The following is a 21,863-nucleotide window of genomic DNA, read 5'->3' on the forward strand; positions in this document are numbered from 1 at the left end:
AGAATAAATTATTCATTAATTGGAACAATTATAAGTAATACATATTCTCTATTAACACATTATACCAAAGAGTGCATTGAAAACTAAAGCTTGAACTTCGGATTCACTTTATAGGACTTATTGTTATGATTCATGTATTTTGTTCTATATTATATAATGGATTGCATATGTGTCAAGTGGGAACATGTAAGAAAAATTTGCTCTTTGAGTCGATAGTTGTGATGACTGTGGTATGTCATTTTGGACAGAAGATGCATGTGTTGTATCAACTTTAGACTTTTGAGACGCGCATGCACCACTCTTTTTTTTACTCTCGTTCTCCTGATCAATTCATTGATGAAAAATGCCTATAAATAGCAAAATTTGAGGTCTCTAAGCACACACTTCATTAGAACATAAATACACCATCTGTGAAGGGATGGAGTGCTTAGAAGACTTCAAACCAGGATAAAGCAGGATATATACTAACAAATTATTCAATGATTAGAGGTAACACTCGTTCTTCCGTATTTTGTTTATCATGTTCATTGAAATATATAAACATGATTTCGAGAAAACTCTAACATCTTATATTATATATATATATATATATATATATATATATATATATTAAAAAGTAATTAAGATCCAAGTAATTACAACTCGTTTGAAGTTTAGACCGGTTTAACAAAATGTCTTTTTTTTTAAAAAAAAAAAAACAAAATGATCCGAGTTATAACTACTACTCAGATAATCCAATTTTTTTTAAAAAAATTATATCCCATGATCATTTTTTTTTTTGTTTTTGAATAAAAAAGAATCCGAATAATTTTATGATCTATTATTTTTCCAAAAAATTATGAAATTCAATATATATATATTTTTAAAACAACTCGGATGATCCAATATTTTTTTAAAAATAGATCCCATGATCATTTTTTTAAAAACAAATCCGAGTAATTTTATGATTTATTATTTTTCTAAAATATCACGAAATTAAATATTTTTTTTAAAAAAAACTTTAGATCCGAGAAACAATTTCTCAGACAATGTTTTTACATCTATCTCTATATCTATACACATCTATTAAAAAAGTGTTAACCAATGTATAAGTTTTATAATCTGTATTGTTAACTTTGTCCTTCGTTTGTACACACTTAAGAAATTTAATAAAGATGTTTTTGTAAAATCAATAATTATTTTAAGGTCAAAATTGACAAATTACGTGTGTACTAGATAAGAATCCAGTTTGTAAGGAATATATAGTTGCAAATAATATCAGACTCAGATGTTGTCAATAGATGTTGGCAACATCTGTCATAACATGCTGCCAAAATATTAAAAGCGTGAATAAAACAAACAATAAATAACTAAACACACTTGTATGATTAAGCACAAGTACAAAGTACTCGTGCAGTGCCTCAGGGCAAAAAGCTTTACTAGAAAAATAATGAGTTTTACAAAAACCCTAAAACTAGTGAATTATTGTCAAAATCAATTTTTTCTTTCAAAACATGCGAGAAAATAAATCATATAAAAACAACTCCTAAACGTCTATTCACGATAGAACGAGAAAACTCAATAATTGGAGTTGATCCTTGTTGCCAAAACACACAAGAGCAGCACAAGTCTTTGATTTTTAATGCTCTCAAAAACTGTAATCAAGTAAACTAGTAACGAGTAACGACCACGGTCATATATGAAGCTTCAGTAATCTCTCAAAACCGTGTATCACTATGCAAGTCGTCCCTCTGTATATATAAGCCTTCACGCCTCTCTTGAAATCCTTCATGATCTTGTTTCCATGTAAGCGTGTAGTTCTTATCTCCAAATAGCTTGATCTTGTTTCCTTCATTCAAAATTGAATCTGCAAAGATAAGGTAACAAGTGATTAAATTATGAGAAATAAAATATATTATTATAAGTATACAATATCTCATATCTTATCAAACAAGGAAATAAATCAATTGAAACTTCAAATTTAAGAAAGGAAAAAGACTTAATTAAATATTTTAAAAACTTAGAAGAGATTTACGAAATAAATATTCCTTCACAGTTTTCTAGAAGATTGAAAAACCAAAATACTTAAGTTTTTATTTTCTTGTAAATAAAGTGAGCAGATTTTTTCAAAAAAAGTTTAATTAAATATTGATCCAATTTTCTAGAAGATTGAAACACCAAGATACTTTGGTTTTTATTTGCTTGTAAATAAAGTGAAAATATTTTTCAATAAAAATATTAATTAAATATAATATAAAATAAATCATATTTTTCAGCTGCCTAGAAGATTAAAATACCAAAATAAATATCCGTGAGACCGAATCTAATAAAACCTAATAAAAAATTATTTAGATTTATATTGACATGTGTGTAAGACAAATATCAACTTCATATGTGTTTGTGTAAGAGATTCTAATAGGGGGTCGTACCATTCACACGTCTGGTCTGGAGCAAGCTCAAAACCCATTTTAGCGATCAAACCGGTCAAAATTAGTCAAGAATCGAAAAACCGATTCAATCAATTGCACATGTTTTAGAATTTTTTTTAGTTTTTTTTATTTTTAAAACTTTAAATTTAGTATTTTATTTTATATATACATGATTATTTGAAATTTGTATATTGTTAAAAATATTATTTTATAATATTAAAGTCTATTTAATCAATAATTTATTTTTAAAAAAATGTATAAATATAACTAATAATTTGAATATATTTATATTGTTATTTAATTTTCAAACTTTGGTAAATATATTTTTTTGTCTATTTATATAAATCTTCAAGGTTTTTAAAATATATTATTCATTATGTTATATTATATGAACAGTTTTCAGATCCGAATCTCGGGTTAAACCAGTTTGATTGGGTGGACCTTTTTTTAAGATACATCGGTTCGAGCATCAATCCAGTTGTGAAAACATTGATTTCAATCGAAACTCGACACAAGAAGATAATAGTAAACAAGAATATAATAGTATCAAATGGAGTGTTTAGTTATACCAGTAGTTAAATTGGTTTAACTTAGAGGGTGTTTGACTAAGCTTATTAAAAAGAGCTTATAAGCTCTTAGAGCTTCAAAGCTGTTTTACGAGCTTATAAGCTGTTAGAACTTATTTTAAAAATAAGTTGTTAAAGTGTTTGGGTAAACTTATTTTAAATAACTTAAAGATGTTGATATGTTTGGTATTAGAAGATCTTTTTATTGTCAAAATTACCAAAAAGAGTATAATTCTATGAAAATATTGTTTTGATTTATACATATACGGAAATAGTTTTATAATAAAACTTTATTAAAATATAAAATTGTTTTAATAGTTTACTTTAAAAAAATTTATGTGATTTGTAATTTTTTTTAAAAATAATATTTAATATTTAATGGGTGGATGATATAATGGAGATTTATGAAAATATTCAAGGATATTTTAGAGATAGAGAATATTAAAATAAGATCTTTTTGAAAAAAGTATCTCCCCCCTTACTTTTTTAAAAACATATCCTAGAATATTAAAATAAAATCTTTTTGAAAAAAGTATCTCCCCCCTTACTTTTTTAAAAACAGCTTATAAGCTGTTAAACAGCTTATTTTGACAGCTTATAAACTGTTTTTAAAATTTTTTGACAAACAAAATCTGAGAGCTTAAAAGCTCTAAAATAGCTTATAAGATGTTTGAAAGATCTTTTAAGCTCTTCCAAACACCCTCTTATTGCAATCTCATTTTGGTTGAGAAATAAGAAACTTCAGTAACAATCAATATTAAGTCATATTTGTGTTATGTTTTTCTATTTTTTATGGTGTTCTTTTTTTGGATGAAAACGGTTGACAAAATCCCTATGATTATTCACTTATGTAATATTCTTATGTATTTTAATTGCAATCATTTTTTCTATTTTTATTAAGAGTGAGGATCATTTAAAAACTGATTCGTATGTTGGTATGGCAACACTTGGTATGGCAACACACCAAAATTTAGTTCCAAATATACCCCTTCTACTTTGATCTTTTGATTTTGAAAGTAAAATTAATTGGATGTCTTTCCAACTTTTCCACTCATTTCTCCACACGTTCCTAATTTTGTTTTTCCATAAAATACTAAATAATATATTACTCATAATTAAGAAATGTTTAACACTAATTACATGATTTCATATTATATACTTTATTATTAATATTATATATATACTTTATTAATTAACATATATTACATGCAAACAATATATTTATTTATATTTCATACACAACGTGTATGCGCACACTTACTAGTATAAGATTATACATGTGTCAATGATGTTTTGATGTTACTAATATTTTGTAAGATTTCTCGAATATTTGTTTATTTTAAGAGAATTACTTATTATGGCCTATGTTAATAAGTTATTTTTAACAATAGCCTTTTTTATTAAAGATTATTCAATATAATCTTTTATAAGTTAATAATCATAAAATATCCTTTACTTAATTATCATTTTTCTCCATCTCAATAAACTATTATAATTTTGTAAAACTAGATTTATATTTCAAAATAAATAATACATACTCATTTCATTATGCATTATTTCTTTTCTTAATAAATATTTGATGATAATAATATGATTTTATTATTCAAATAATAATAAATAAATAAATAACTTTATTGATAATGGATGTAAAAATAGTTGTATTTATGCAGAAAATTAAAAATAGATTAATATGTATCTATTTCGTAAAATAAAAAATGATAATAAATAAATTATTAACCATAAAATAACAACAACGACGACGACGACGACAACAACAACAACAATAATAATAATAATCAATTTATTAAGGATATACCGAATAATAGAAAATAGTAATTAGCTAGTTATATTATTCGTCCATGTTGTTCATAATAAGAAATAAGGGTGTTTACTGTATTTATATTGCAGTGAGCTGAGTTAAATAATTTTTTATATGATAATCGACAATTACTATTATTATTAATTTGAAAAACTTATTGAAGAGAACAAAAAATAATTTCAACAAATTTAGGTGTTGAAATACGGTAATTACAAATTTTACAAAATGAGAATGACATTTACTTTATTTTTCTGAAAATAAAAATCTTACACACACTAATTCATACTAAAAATTGATAATTTTTTTAAGATAAAAAATTAATAATTTTATTAAAGTTTTACTATTAATAATATAAATTAAATCAAGAACCAAAAAATAAATCCTCAGGTAAATATAAATACAAGTAATTACGGTATTTATAGAAGGTTTTTTTTTAAAAATGACCTAAATGATATAATTGGACTTCAACATAATTAAACGCTAATTTTAAAAATTAACTCAACTTAAGGCCAAATTTCATTACAGGCATTTATAGAAGGCCTTCTTAAAAATGCTCTCTTATTTTAATGCACTTTTAAAACTTAGTCCTCGTTTGATACAAGGATGATATAATTGCAGGACTAGAAGATTGATTGATAAGTGGTTGATTAGGGTAGATATATATGTATTTGATAGTTCATTTTTATGTTTGGTGTATTTTTTTGAAGTGAGATAAGTTAATATTTATTTCTTAATTGGACCAAAATGTCCTTCCTACCAACCCACCTCTTCCTCCTCAAACCCATCGATTATTTGTCCACCTAACTTTCACCCGCTACTCGGAAAAACTAAAGAAAAAGGTTTTAAAGACTTCTTATTTCCAGATCTGAATATCGAGAAGCATGTCCATTAGATGTTCTCCACTTCGGCTACCTTCGATGCGTAGAGGTAAGTCTTTCTCTGGCCTAGATTTTTTTCGAAATTGAAATTTCCGAACACACAAATCAACGCCCAAATTGATACGATAATTTGCAAACATAATCTCGTATTATCTAGATCAGAAGCCCAGATTTGTTCCAATCTAGCTATTCTCTCAAACACCACCGTTGCCTCGTACAGTTAACATATCACGATTCCTCCTCCGATTTCCTTCATTTTCCTTGGCGCCGCTAGAACAAGGAGGATGAAGGGAGAGTTAGGTTTACGCACTGAAATGAGTTGTCGTTTTTATTATTTATTGAAGGAGTAGTATGGTAAATGATATTGTGTAATCCATATTGACAAAACTAATCCATGGCAGAAGCGTTAGATCCGTTGTCCGATTGCTACAGTATATTTCTATCAATCCATATACTTATCTAAGCTCAAAATTTGAGGGCTTGCAAATCAATCTTGGAGTCATCAAGCCTACCAAATGGGGCCTTAGAGTCCTAAATAATTATAATTTTTAAATTATAAAAAGTATAATATAATGAATGTATACTTTTTTAACTCATATTTTGTTTTTATTAGTTTGTAGATAAATTGACAGTTTTCCTACAAAATCTTAGTTTGAGAAGATTGAAATTCCAAAATTTATTGGTTCTGCCCACTTGTAGATGAAGTGAAAAGATATTTTCCACAAAAATCTTAATCTTAATTTGAATATTGAAATATTAAAATTTTTTTTTTTTATTTTCTTGTAGATAAAGTGATTTTTTTTTTGCAAAACTTAATTTGTGCAAGCACCTTAGGTTAAATATCATTTATTTGATATTATTAGGATTAATTATTTTAAAATACAAATTAAAATAATGATATCAACTAATTAAATCATGTTGTACCAAGTTGGTGACATGAAGAAGCTTTGAAAATTAATTATAATTCAAAAAAGCTATATGAACATTATGGATATAGAAGAGATATAGTCAGTATTTCATTTATACAAAATTATAACATTGATTATCAATATTTTTTCAACAATTATAAATTCATTTAATTTGTAGCACATAATTTTTTTTGAATAAACATCCTTTGCGCACATTTTATCAGACATATTATACAAATTATATTATATTGAATTTACTGTTGACTAAAATAACATGAAAATCATTAATTTGCTGCAAATTAATATCTTCTCAACTCATTTTTTAACAACAAGAAATACGAGGAATCATTCCTCAGATTTCAAATCTATTGATTTTCAAATGTTAAATATCATGTGTTGAAATCTGAAGCAAATTATATAATTCTGTTTAAGTTCTCTTAGAATGCTCAAAATTTTCTTCAAAGGAGTAAGAACGATGATGTTGGTATGGATCATCACAACTTGGCGACGAGTTGTAGCCACACGCAATGGGTTGAAGGTGGTGAGTTTCGACAAAATCTGCACCCAAGTACTGTTGTTGCATCACCAACACCGAGAACCTGAAGTCAGAAGTTGCTAACATGTCTCCAATAAGTCCTAATTCAGGATACTCACTCCATTCTGTAAGCCCAAATAGCAATGGAGAATCAGCCTCATGGTATCTACCTACTATGAACAAATCACATCCATCTTCTATTGACCTGATCACTCTTGTTGTGCCTATTGCATCTTTTGCCAACTCTTCTCTGTATACAACTCTTTGGTTGCCGATGGTTCTCGCTCTAAACTGGTTCACCATGTGTGTATCCATACTCTTATCTGTTTCTTCACCATACTTCTTATGATCACACGACCTCATCCACACGAATGTTAGGATGATTTGCGGGTTTTCAAGGAAACGATTAGCATATGCAAGCGCTTCACAGTCATCCGGACCACCGAGGAAAAGAATTGTGATTTGGAACATGGAGGAGGAGTGTCGGTTGCCAGCTACAAGGCCTCGATCAATGAGGACTCCTACTGAACAAGGAGATTTCATGATGACGTTTTGGTTTACCATCCTGATGGAAGGAAAGTTGGACCCAACTTTACCATCTATAGTCCATTGCTTGTGAAATGGGAGGATCACAATATTTGCATTTTGGTCAAGAGCGATGGAGCATATGTCATTGTGCATGCTGGCATATGGTGCAATGGAAGTGAAGTGGCGCACGACGCATCCTTGGTTGCGCTCTGCAAATAAGTTGATGGCATTGGCAACATGTTTTGACCAGCTTCTTGAGGATGTTAGCTTGCCTCTTTGAGTGGTTGACTCTAGCACGGATGCTCCCCGACCCTTGAGTTCCATCAAGTTTAGGACAAAAACAGCAAGAGGTCTGTTTCGTATAGGAGTTGAAACTTCAAGAAGGTTTATGATGGTCGGAACGTTCTCTTCGTTATGGACGCATACCATCATCCTTAGTTCGTCGTTGGGAAAATTACTCAGAATAGAGTTCTTACGTTGACCTAGGTAACTAGCTGATGGGTCATAGAGATGCCATATCAGAGGCCTAGCAATCCCTGTTACGATCAGCATTGACATTAACAGAAAGGCATATGCTTCATTGTTTATGATCTGTAAATGGTGAAATAAGACCACAAAGTATGTTTCATGTCAGCATCTTATATTGTTACAAATTAATAATGTGATCTCACCACTCTATATATTGTTGTAAATAGACTAAATAAAGAATAAACATGCTACTCGTGACAATAATTTCGGTAGAAAACAGAAATTTTGTCTTAAAAGAATACAAAGTTATATATCTACTCATGCACCAAACAAGACTCCACTACTTGAAGCCTAGCTAAGTTAACCGGCTGCTTCACTACTAGACTAATCGGTTCCCCACATTATATGTATATTTTCATTGTTCAAACACATGAATAACATAACATGCATGTAGGTTTCTGCAACAGATTTGCTTAATGCTTACATATTTAACTTACTAAAAGGACATAATTCTCACCCCATCCTCCATCAAGGTGATGTATATCACAGCTTCGACGATACCTCTGCAACACATTATGAGAGCAAGAGCGATGGCTTCGCGTACTGGGATACTGTAAAAGAGCGCAGGAACAAGGGTGGATGTAAACTTTGCCGAATAAGCGAAAATGATAACCAGCCCATAGGTGGCTCCAGAAACCCCTCCTATGGAGAATATGTCCATGCTCAAACCACTTATCACAAACTTGGCTGGAACAAGCAATCCAGTATTAATTGTGTCAAGCTTATATACTAAAGAAGATCCCAAAGGCGGACCATCGGGTGTAAGCACACCCAAAAAGAAGGCGCCAAGGGCTGCCGGCTGCCCAAAACATTCAGAGCCTAGTCCACATAATAAGATCACGACCACAATGGATATAAAGTGGATCTCTTTCATCTGTTGTCCCTCAGTCACATGTTTAGCAATAAATACAATTGCGGTTCGTAGGCCAAATACAATGATGAAGAGGAAGAAAATAGGCCACACGACGAATGAAAAAACATTCCACTCAATGCTATGTAATCCTGTCATAATCCCACACAAAATCAATGTAACAAAGTAGTTGCATATTTCACATATCAAGGATGCCAATGTAGCTACCCGACCAAGCTCCGAGTTAAGAATGTTGAGATCGGTTAACAGGCTTGTGATTACTGGAAATGAAGTGATAGCGTTCAAACATGCAACATAAGGGAGAGATCTTTTCGTCGAGATCTCTACCTCCACGAGTTGTTCTAATATGAAGATGAATGCTAGCCCCATTGTGAAAGGTAGGAAAAAAGAGATGGCTCCGATTACCATAGCGCTTTTTTCCACCTTTTTAACCAAGGATAAATCAACATGTACTCCTAATATAAACAGATGGAACATGAAGCCCACGTCTGCTATTGTTTCAAGTATCAATATCCCTCCAGGAGGAAATAACTTGTCACCGTAAGAGTCTATGCGACATAGGAAGGATCGACCCATAATGATACCGGCCTGTTTAAAATAATTCATACACAGAAAAAAAAAGAAAAGAAGTAAAGATCTAGATGATCAGTAAAAACAAAAACCTTCTCTAGCATATCTAATTTTTGGAATCAAACTAAGATTTTTCTGAAATTTTATTCTTTCCTGCTAAAACTTTATTATTTTTGCAATAAAATACCTAGATCGAGAAGAGAAGTCTTACAATAAGTTGCGCACTGATTAGACCCTGCTTAACATGTTTGAGAAGGAACCAAACTACGCTTGTTAGGGAAAAAATAAAAATGAATTGTAACAGCAGAACTGGTAAAGTAAAGGCGAAGGGATCTCCTCCGAACCATGCTTGGCCTTGCGCATTTGTCATATGAGTAAACTGACACACTATAATTTCTTCAGAATCATTAGGCCCTTGGACCAACCCTATCGATGATGTAACTTTTGTCAACGACATTTGTTGTCTCTAGAATTTTGAGAGATCGATGGAAAATGGTCGTTCAAAGGGAAGATTCAATAGTTTATTTTCACCCCAAAATAAAGAACAAAACTATTAGAGAAATAAAGACAACAATATATGTCAGAGTTTAGAAAGTGAAAGAAATGTGAAAAAAAATTAAACCATAAGCAGAAGGAAAACAATGTTAAGGTGAGAAGTGAAGACAAAGGAGGGAAAAGGGGAGTTTGTTACTCAAATTGACTATTTCCTTGGAAGACATGGCGATTGCTTCTATTTGCATGGTTTTTATAGTAAAGTTATCCATGCAAGAAGGATAACCACTCGTGACACAACTATAGGTTGCTTTAACATAGTTCAATTTCTAATCCAATGAATCTTCTGCCCCATAACAATATGTGCTAAATTTTATATTCTTTCTGAAAAAAATAGTATTTCATATTTCTACATTAAAATGTATAATCAATTAGAAGGTTAATCTTAGTTCGGGCTCTCTTTAGAGCCGTTAATTTGGATTTGACACATTATATTTACCCAAACTATAGTAAAAAAAATTAAAAATAAAAATCATAGCTAAGATATATAGGACGGGATGATCCATTTCGATAGGTCTAGCCAAAGATGGAGCTAATCATTTTCGAAGGGGATGGTTTTTGTGTGTATGTGTGCGTGTTTGTTTGTGTGTTTTTTTTCTTCCAAATAATGAATTAAAAAATATAGTATTTTCATACAATATATATATATATCTATATATATATGGGTAGTGCTATGTGTATATAAAGTGTTACATAGAGGGTTACACACTTTATTAAACTAAAAAATTATCTCGAAACTCTTCTAAAAATTGTTTCTAATTTTCAAACTACAATTTTTAATGTCTTGTTAAAAAAATACTTTAATGATATCATTTTATTATTTATTGTACGGTTTTACAAGATTCACGTTGAGAGTCTTAATTAATGCTATATAATTTCAATTTTTTTTAAAAAATATTTATTATTTTATTTTAATATTTTTCCCTCTAATAATTTTTTTTCCAAACTTGGTAAATCAAGTTGAGTCATTTGAAAACAATAAATTTTAATTTTTCAAAATAGGGATAAATCCCATTTTCGTCCCTCTTGTTTGTCACTTATCCCGAAATAGTCCCTCGAGTTTTGAAGCCACTAAAATGGTTCCTAATGTTTCATGTTCTTTCTCCATTCCATCCTTACCGTTAGATAAACGTTAAAAAGAGACAGTGAAAAATCCCACGCCTCTCTTTCCTCAAATTATAACTGATGTAGAAGATTTTTCCCAAACTGAAAACATTTCTTCTTCATGTTCGTCCCAAATTCAAACCCTAAAACTTAGAAACAAAAAATCAAAGGGCACAAAATCGGAAGGATAACAACTTGAAGAGCCTCACCTCTCTGGAATAGGATGATACATACTGTTTGTAGATCGTAACGAAGCTCGCTTTTGTTTTTGGCAGACGACTTTTGAGATTTCTCCTTTTGCACCAGATCAGTGAGTCTTTTTTTTTTTTTTTATATCAAGACTGAATTTTAATTGATTATATTCTTTTAATATATTAGGTTTATTAGTGAATTTTTTTGGTCATCTTAAAATCAAATTTTTTGATGTGTACACTTGGAATCATTGAGTCTTTCTGGTCATCTTAAAATCAATTTTTTTATATGTGCCATCGTCTAAGAATTTCAAGTCACCTCCACCTTCAATTGCATGATTGATATTTATATGTTCTTAATTTGGACACCTGGATTATGTTATAAAATGGACCAGAAGCAGTCCTCCGAGACCTCTCAGTACAATGATAGTTCTCGGTTTTGGAATTTAAACTCTTGAACAAGCACACAATATTCAATGGAAACAATGTTTCGTTTTGAAAATATCCACTATTTCTTTGCTTTGTTTTTTGTTTTAATGTATTCTAGGGTTTGGGTTTGGGGAAAACATGAGAGGAATGTTTTCAATTTGGGAGAAATCTTCTGCATCGGTTATAATTTGAGGAAAGAGATGTTGGAGAATAAATTTAAGTTTTGACGTTTAACAAATAATTAAAGGCAAAACTATAAGACTGAAAGAGTAACTCACCGGACGAAGTTGGACAACTAAAACTCAACTAGACAATTCAGTCGTAGTCAGGAGATCAGTCCTACTCTAAATTGAATATCTATACAACTGAACTAGGAAACTGAACTTATCAGAAGATTCTCCAATGAACTTAGCAGAAGATTTGAAGACTGAAGTTGACGACTGAGCTTAGTAACTTGACTGAACCATGACTGGATGTCTATCTTGAATCAGTCAAGGATACTCAACTGATGATTGGACGACTGCCAATGATCAAGAAATATTCAAGAAAGTCAGTTACAGTCAACCATACATTCTCTAAATTATCAGAGTCCGAATTATTTGAATTGCTACCATTTTTGAAAAAATACAAAACACTCTAACAAACAGTACTGCAACAATGTTAGTGCGCAGAGTTGTACTATCTTCAGAGTTTGTCTCCAAGACTTACAAATCAAGTAGCAAGAATTTAATGTGAGGAACAGATAAATTTATAAGTATTTACGACCGTTTCATATTGATGCCTATAAATAGGCTTGAAAAAAAATTGTGGAAGTCTCTCTTGATTTTTTTGAATATTCAAGAATTCTAAGCTATATGTGATCAAGTCAGTCGAGCTACAAAAATCTCAAAGTATCACACAACTATAAAGCATACTCTTTCAAGTTATTAATTCGATCATTAAGGATAATTTTTTGCTAAGTGTTCAAGCAATGTATTCATTTTTTTTGTAATATCAGACGAGGACTGAATTGTTTATTGAGTCTAGAAGTTTCAATTAAGGCAGTGGTAAGTACTTGCTGAATTTGGGTTGTACAAGTAGTTGTATTACTCAAATATTCTAGTAGAACCTTCCAAAGAGAAGAAGGGATGATGTAGGAGTCTTCATTTCCGAAAATCCATAAACAACTTTTGTGTCCTTATCATTTCAGTCGAGAATTTCAATTTGTGTTCTATCTGTTAGTTGATCTCATTCCACACAATTCATTTGTTGATCAATTAGTATTTACAGTCAAGGAAGAAACAATCAGTTCAGTTGTGATCATGACTGAACCCAGTCATTCAGATTCGAAGAAAAGTGCAAGTGGTGTATTCACCCCCCCTTCTACACGCACTTAGGATCCTAACAAGTGGTATCAGAGAGGGTTCTTTCTTGCTTTGAACACACATATATCAAGATGTCGTTATACAACAAGATTCCGATGTTTTATAAGGAAGATTTTGACGATTGGAAGATCAGGATGCAGACTCATTTAGCTGCACAAGACGATGACATGTTGGTATGTCATCTCAAATGGTCCTATCACTATAAAAAAGGTCAATAACGTTGTTACTATTAGCAGTGGTGCTCCTCAGACAATCGAATAACCAAGAAGTGAATGGATGACTGAAGAAAAGAAGAAAGAAAATCTTGACAATGTGACCAAATATATTTTATACAAAAGTCTTGATAAAAACACATTCAGCAAGATCAAGATGTGCAAAACTACGAAGGAAATATGGGAGAAGATGATCCAGCTATGAGAAGGCAATGAACAAACTGAGGAGAACAAGTTGTCAGTTGCGACTCAAAAATTTGACAACATTTAGATGAATACTGGAGAGTCCATGTCTGAATTTGATGAACGTGTTAGCAGCATTGGCAGCATTGGAAAAAATCTATACAAACAGAGAAGTCATTTTGAATGTGATGAACGAGGTGTTAAAACAATAACTATGAGGGAATCAAAGGATCTCAACAAACTTGAACTACATGATCTATTTGTTGATTTGAAAGCATATGAGTTTGAACTCCAGAGCTGCGAGACTGATCAACCAACCATTTCAGTCACTCAAGCTTTCGCAGCAGTGAGATTGGAACTACCAGTCCCAGTTGAGAAGACATCCAAGCAATTAACAATGATGCTATGTCATTGTTTGTGAAGAAATTCGGGAAGTTTTTGAGGAAGAATCAAGGAAGCTTTTCTACCAGCAACTACTCCAAGAAGCCATATTAGAATAAGGATTCATTTGAGGACTCAAGAGCTTGCAACAACTGTGGCAAGACTGGTCATTTCACTTCCGACTGCATGAAGCCAAAAAAGGATGACAAACGAGCACAAAAGACCAATTAAGAGGAGAAGGAGATCCAAAGATGACAGAAGGACCCATAAAAATAAACACGAAACTCTTGTAGCTGAGGATATCAAAGCAAAATGGGCAGAAACTAATAGTGACTCCTCAGAGTCAGGATGCTCTACCAATTCCAATGATGATGAGAAAGTCAAGTGCCCCATGGCTGATGACAGTCAACCATCAACAAGTGAACATGTATTCGACTTTAGTTCAGAAAACTTTACACAAGAAGATTTAATAACTACACTTCATTACATGATAAATGAGTACCAAAGACTATCTTTATCACTTGATGAGGTTAAGGCAAAGCAACATGATTTGCTAGACACACCGACTCAGCCCAATTGGGAATAGTTAGTCGAGAAGATCAGTCTTGAAGAAGATATTTCCAAGATTAGAACTGAGAATGATAAAGTACAGGCAGATTACCAGAAGATGAGTAATGAGAATAAGAGGCTAGCTGATCTGGTAAAAACCTGGAACAAGTCTTTAGCGATCCTCACTGAGTTGCGTGAATTGCAAATGCCCGTGGAAGACAAGACTGGTCTAGGTTTTAGCAATAATGAGTGCAACGCTGAGTCGAGTACTCGCCCAAAACTGAAAATATGCAAAGGAAAATTTATTTACTTTGTGAAATCCACTATGAAATATGAGCATGGTGACGTTGCCCCTAAAATTGAAAAAACTTTTGAAACTCAAGAAACTGTAAGGAGGTGTGAGATTGGATATGTGCCAGAGAGCTTAACTGCTAGGCACGATTGGAAGCCTCCGCAGACCATTCGAGCTAAGAATCGCTCAATGAATGATCCACATGGAAACTACTACAACTCGAGACAATTTCATAAGAGATATAGGCAACTAAAAGACTTGGGAAAAGTCAAACAACATTCAGTGTCAAGAACACATAGAACACATCATGCGAATGCATCTGCACACACGTATACCTTATGAGATCCACAAAAAGGTCGTTCAGTTAGGATGACCAAAGTGTGGGTAGCTAAAGGTTTAACTTCTTCTGCACCCAAATAGATATGGGGATCATGTTATTAAACTCTATGATTGCAGGTACAAAAGGAAGAAAAAGAGTTACAATAATCGATTTGGTACCTTGACAGTGGTTGTTGCAGGAACATGACTGGAAATGCACGAATGCTCACCCAACTAAGTCAGTGCTCAGGACCACAAATCACATTTAATGATAATTCCAATGGTAGAACCATGGGTAAGAGTAAGATTATCCGTGGTAACATGATTATTGAGGATGTTTTATTAGTTGATTATTTAAAGTACAATTTGATAAGCATCAGTCAACTGTGTGACAAAGGATACTTAGTTAAGTTCATGAAACACAGTTTTCTGGTGAAATCATCCTTTGGTGATTTACTCTTAACAAGAAATAGGTGTGGAAACACATATAAAGTTAGTTAGATGGACACACCAGTCGAGCCAGTATGTTTTGTAGATGCAAATCAACAGAAAAACTAGCTCTTGCACAAGAGACTGAACCCCCTTAACTTCAAGGATATTGCTAGTCTGAGCAAGAATTCCATGGTCACTGGTCTGTAAAAATTATATTTTAACAAAGACAAAGTATTCTTAGCTTGTCAGCTTGGAAAGCAGATCAGATCATCTTTTAAAAACAAGGGGTGCATTTCATCAACCCGATATTTAGGACTGCTGCACATGGAATTGTTTGTTCTTATATCAGTCATGAGTTTAGGAGGAATGAAGTACACTCTAGTAGTTATAGATGATTACTTCCGTTTCACTTGGGTCATCTTTTTAAAATTGAAAAATCAAACGGCTTCTCAATTGATCAAACTTATTAAACATCTTTTAAATGAAAAATCTTTTGGGATTGAAAAAATCTGAAGTGATAGGGGAACTAAATTTTTCAATCAAAATTTATCTTCATTTTTAGAGCATCATAGAATCAAACACGAGTCCTCAGCAGTTAGAATAACACAACAAAATGGTGTTGCAGAAAGGAAGAATATAACTCTAAAAGAGGCTGCTAGAACTATGTCGGCTGATTCTGGGGTGTCTCAGCGATTTTGGGCAGAAGCAGTGAACATGGCTTGCTACACTTAGAACAAGTCAATGATTAATAAAAAAAATCTTGGAAAGACTCCATATTTGAACTGGAATGGCAAGAAGCCTGTGGTATCCTACTTTAATGTGTTTGGTTGTAAGTGTTTTATCCACAAAAACGATAAAATTCATCTGCATTCATGCTAAGTCAGATGAGACTATCTTCCTTGGTTACTCTTTTGTTAGTAAAGCTTACCGAGTTTTTAATGAAAGAACTCTAAATGTTGAAGAGACTGTGCATGTTGTTTTTGATGAAACAATATTAACTGACATGATGACTGAACCTACTCAACAGACCAACCGCTTACAAGACATAACTCTAGAAAATGACAAAGAAGATGATGTCCAGTTAAGGACACTTGAGCCTACAGAACTTGATGTTGTATATCAACCAGTTGATCAAGTTGATAAAGTCACTCCAACAGTCGATGCACAAGCAACTGAAGAGATCTTGACTGATGGACATATGACCGATGAGAATCAAGTCGAGGATATTGCAACTGAAGCTAATACAACTGATCAAATTCCACCAGTCAACCAAGATGATCCAGATTATAGATGGAAGAAAGATTATACACCAACCATGGTTATAGGTAACCCCTCTGATCCAGTCAAAACCAGAGGGAAACTACTCAATCTGTTTATGCATCCATCTTTTATATCTCAAATCGAACCTAAGAAAATTGATGAAGATCTTAATGATCCATGTGGGGTCAAAGATATGCAAGAATAGCTGAATCAATTCACCCATTACCATGTCTGGGACTTAGTTCCAACACCTAGTCATCAATCAGTCATAGGTACAAGATGGGTATATAGGAACAAGCTCAATGATTATGGAACAGTCATGAGGAACAAAGCACGACTGGTTGCTCAAGGATTTAAGCAGGAAGAAAGAATTGACTTTGATGAAACTTATGCTCCAGTAACAAGAATTGAGGCTATCCGAATGTTTATTGCCTATATATGTCTATTTCAAAGATTTCAAAATATATCAAAAGAATGTGAAGAGTGCATTCCTAAACGGACAAATACAAAAAGAATTCTATGTGGAACAACCCCTAGATTTGTCAGTCAACAATTTCCAGATCATATTTATTATTTAAATAAAGCTCTATATGGACAGAAACATGTTCCAAGAGTTTGTTATGAAAGTTTCTCCAAATTTCTCATCGATCATGACTTACAATAGACACATTGGACAAGACTTTGTTCAAATTCATTAATGATGAACACACACTGCTTGTTCAAATTTATGTTGATGATATATTTTTTGGGTCAACTAATCCTAAGCCGTGCAAGAAGTTTGCTAATTTCATGCAGGATAAGTTTGAGATGAGTATGATGGGTGAACTGACATTTTTTTCTTGAACTTCAATTGAAGAAATTGGATAAATGTATCTTCATTAGCCAAACCAAGTATACCAAAGAACTACTCAAGAATTTTGGCTCGGAGAACTGCTCAACTACTACTACTACCCCTATGAGCTCATCAATTAAACTTGACAAAGATGAAGGGGGAATACCAGCTGAGGTAACACTGTATCGAGGTCTGGTAGGCTCTTTTTTATACTTAACAGTTAGTATACCAGATTTTTGAAGCTATTGTCAAAATTTCGGCTCGATCCGATGGCTAGAACTCCAGATATGAATTTTTTAAAATTGCTGCGCTCTGGAAAGAAAGTTGATCGCTCGAGCAGCAAATTTTTGCCGCTCGATCGAGACCTGTGAGGAAAAAATTATATTTTGGGACATAAAGTTGCTCGCTCGAGCGGCAACTTTTTGCCGCTCGAGCGAGGCGTCGCGCAGAGTCAGAAATTGGAATTTTTGGGAATTAAAAATCTTAAATTTCCGGGCTTTATTTTATGAGCTTTCAAAGACATATAAATATAAGACATCAGAACATGAGAAAGGGAGATCGCATGGCACAACACGTGAAAGCGGCGGCTAATACACGCTTTGGGAGTGAAGATTTCTTTTTTCTTCTCTCCTTTCTTCTTTTTATTTTTAGTTCATGATAAAAAATTTGTTTGAATCATGATTTCGTTTATTGAGTAGTAGTTTTATTTCGATCAAGGCCACGTGATTGGGCCGAACAAATTTATGTAGAAAAATTGAATGTTTGGTTGGGATTTTTCAGATTTGGTTTTATATTATTGATTATTGGATTTAAATTTGTCTTGTGAATAATCTGACCAATTTTTTACTTGAATTTTAATTGATTCCAAGTCTACAGAGGAGGAATTATTTCGATCACTCCATTAATTAACACAAGGTTAAATTGGTCGATCGACCACACTGTCCTGGCGGATGCCTGCGTCTGCACTGACGACAACGGTTCGGCCTTTGACCACCAAAGTTATGCACTCCACCAGATCCAGAGGAAGAAGAAGAAGTACCTCCTGGCTTCTTGAAGGACTGCCCCCTAGGGCCCAAAGCACTAGCACTCGCTGACCTGGAAGAAGAAGAGTAAAGACCCCTGTTCTTCCGAATACTGTCCTCGGCCTGGCGACAACGGTCTACCAAATCCTCGTAAGTCCCATCGCCACCCACAGCAACCATACGATGAATGTCAGGGTTCAACCTCTGAAGGAAATGATCAAACTTCGCCATAGAACTATCAACAACATGTGGACAAAAAGGTAGCAGATCAAAGAACTTCTGCTGGTACTCCTCGATCGTCATCGTCCCCTGTCGCAAACTCAACAACTCACTGGGTTTCGCTTGACGAAGAGCTGGAGGAAAATACAGCCTCTGATAAGCAGTACGGAACTCAACCCACGTAGCTGCACCTCTAGCTGCTATGAACGGTGCGGAAGTAGATCTCCACCACTTTCTCGCTCTGCCCTCAAGCATAAAGGCAAGAATCTTCATCCTATCCTCAGCCGTGCAACGGAACTCCTGGAAGCACTGCTCCATCCTCTCAATCCAATCCTCTGCCTCTTCAGCTGTCTCACCACCCGTCAAAGGCTTCGGGCTAACCTCTTTGAATCTACGCATGCTTACTCGCCTACGCTCCTCGGGCTGTCCCTGACGTCTACGATCATCCGGATCGCCCCAACGACCGCCGTCTATGCTACCGTGGCTCTCGTCGTAATCTACCATCTGTTCGATTTTATTGTGCGGTTTTAGGTGCGAATTGAATTCTCATGATTCTTAATGCATTTGAATTTGATTTGAATTATGAAAGATTGATCCGTCAATATTTGAATATGTTTAATTGTTCTAGAAATAGACCTTTAACAAGTTAGGAGAATTCACTGTAATAATATTTAAATTTGACACTTGAATCAACTACATGTTACATGATTTGTTCGGTACCTACGTGTGTCCTTGATCGAATTTGTTCTTCATTGAATTAAATTTAAAAAGTCTTGCTGCGGTTTATTTGATTGCTTTTATTTACAAATTTATTTATTAGTTAAAATTTTCAAAAATCACTTTTATTTGCTAGTCTAGATTAAGTAGAAATAATTATATTTTGGTAATTACTAATATCAGTCTCTGAGGGTTCGACCCTTGGACTCACATCCATATAATATTACTTGACCTAGTTCACTTGCTAGTAGATATCGAAATAAGCGGTCATAGAGACGCATCTTGAGAATTTTGATGAATGGCAAAATTTCCAAACAATTATCTTTGCGAGAAAGTTCAAGAACTCGACAAGACTGAAGAATTTAATTCACTAGAATAGATGGTCTTAACAGAAGTTCAGACAGTGAAGATAAGTCTCGCATTAGAACACTGGGAGTAATTTAGTAATTGGATGAAGGTGCACAAGCTCACTCAGATCTGTCAAGTGCTGCAAGACAACTATGATCCAAAAAGCTCGATTGGTTTTTATGATAGGGCTGTTTTTGTTCAACTGAATTCCGATCTACTCACATTAAAAATGCGGATTTAGTTTGGGGGTCAAGATAAGGAGTTGTTTACTCCATTTTTCCACAAAAACTCAAAGAAGCAGAGAAAGCCAGACCCTGGTTTCACCGCTGATCCAATGGGGAAACTTCAGGAGACCAAGGAATGGAATCTGAACAGGAGAAAGTGACTGAGGTTGTTCCTGTTTCTGCTGTTAGACCAAGTTTAGTTGTGCCTGAGTTTTTTAATAATCTGGAGCAACAACTTACTCCTTTAGAAGAGCAAGTATCCCTTCTGAATATTGATTCAGTTTTGAAGACAGTTACCACAGAAATCGAGAAAACTGCAGAAGCTGATAGCAATTAAGATTTGAAATTGAAATGGAAGAGGGACCTTCCATGTTTAAAGAACAAGTATCGGTTTTGGAAATGACGATTGAGCAAGAAGCTACTTCTAAGGAACTTCTAGACTTGACATCCAAGTTACATCAGTCAAGCATCGAACCAGAAACTGAATCTCAAGAAGAAGTTGAGCAGATGGAAGTAGAAGTACCAATTCAACCAGAGACAACTGGTGATCAAATCAAAGATTTTGAAAATGAAATAGAGCCTGAACAAGATGAAAATGCAACTGAAAAAGCTAAGAAGGAATCTAAGAATGTGATGAATAAGGAACCAGAACCAGAAAGTGAGGCTGATGCACAAGAACAAAGAGTTGAGACTAAGAGTCAATCGAGAACCAATCCAGAAACTAAACAAAGTCAGCAACCTGAGATTGACCAAGATGGGACTGAGAACAGAGTAATTTAGGATGGAAAGAACTCGACTATACAAGAAGTTGAGCAATTTTTTAAGTCGAAGTTGAAAATGATGATTTGCTTATGCAAAAGGGCAAGAAGATTAGCTCAAGGAGGGTTTGACCTTCGGGAACAACCTTGTGAGTACCTCGGTCCTAATCATCTAATAAAAAATTAATCATTCAATCAATAATAAAAGTCGAGGCAGAAAACAAGTAAATTTTTTTAAAAAGCATGCACGAACCCCGTTCACCCTCCGCGCTCGGGTCCGGGCATTAAGCTGTAGCCAAAGTTTCGAAGGCTACAAGGACACGGACCCCGTGCACCCCTCCGTGCCTGAATCCGTGCACAAAATGCACAAAAACTTAACTTACTGCCTCAACCGAACATCACATGGACCCCTACACGGAGATGGCACGAGGTCCGTGCATGTCAAACACAACTCAAAGAATGGAGGCAGAGTATGTCCGAACCCTTGCACGGGGGTGTGCATGGGGTCCGTGCCCTGCTAAACCAGCAAAAATAAAAAGCTGGACATATCAAATTTCCATGCTAGAACAACTTAAAATCAAGTTCTAAAACATACATCACAACCTCAATTCCACAAAATACAATACATGATAGTTCTAGAGTTGTACATTTATTCAAACTAATAGAACATGCTTCGGTTCTAGGTTTCCAATACAAAATACATATCGAGTTCGAATTATAAAATCGACTTCTAAAATAACAAGTCCTCACTCTATCATCACATCCCATCTAGCCATGCGATCTCTGACTCGGTCCTGCCCGACCTATTGCCGAGCACACATACAAATACAAGACAACAGCCGGATAAATCGGTGAGAATAATATT

The 21,863-nt window shown here is 33.6% G+C and overlaps 1 protein-coding gene across 1 annotated transcript; it reads right to left on the reverse strand.

Moving 5' to 3' along the window:
* Positions 1-5,599: 5,599 nt before the first annotated feature.
* LOC140889810 (cation/H(+) antiporter 14-like) lies at positions 5,600-10,068 on the reverse strand. The gene is made up of 3 exons (XM_073297540.1): positions 9,823-10,068; positions 8,628-9,629; positions 5,600-8,233 (listed from the first exon to the last, which is right to left on the reverse strand). Exons 1-3 carry the CDS (start codon positions 10,066-10,068, stop codon positions 7,007-7,009), a joined length of 2,475 nt encoding a protein of 824 aa, XP_073153641.1. The 3' UTR covers positions 5,600-7,006.
* Between the last annotated feature and the right edge of the window lie 11,795 nt (positions 10,069-21,863).

This window comes from Henckelia pumila, chromosome 3 (genome assembly GCF_033568475.1).
Source record: "Henckelia pumila isolate YLH828 chromosome 3, ASM3356847v2, whole genome shotgun sequence".
NCBI lineage: Eukaryota > Viridiplantae > Streptophyta > Magnoliopsida > Lamiales > Gesneriaceae > Henckelia > Henckelia pumila.

Bases quoted from the DNA above. Each gene is read 5' to 3' on its own strand.
- LOC140889810 (XM_073297540.1), bottom strand. From the start codon at position 10,068: ATGTCGTTGACAAAAGTTACATCATCGATAGGGTTGGTCCAAGGGCCT. The intron at 9,630-9,822 runs GTAAGACTTCTC...TATTTTAAACAG, and splicing joins TAATCAGTGCGCAACTTATT to GCCGGTATCATTATGGGTCG. The intron at 8,234-8,627 runs GTGAGAATTATG...CACCATTTACAG, and splicing joins TCACCTTGATGGAGGATGGG to ATCATAAACAATGAAGCATA.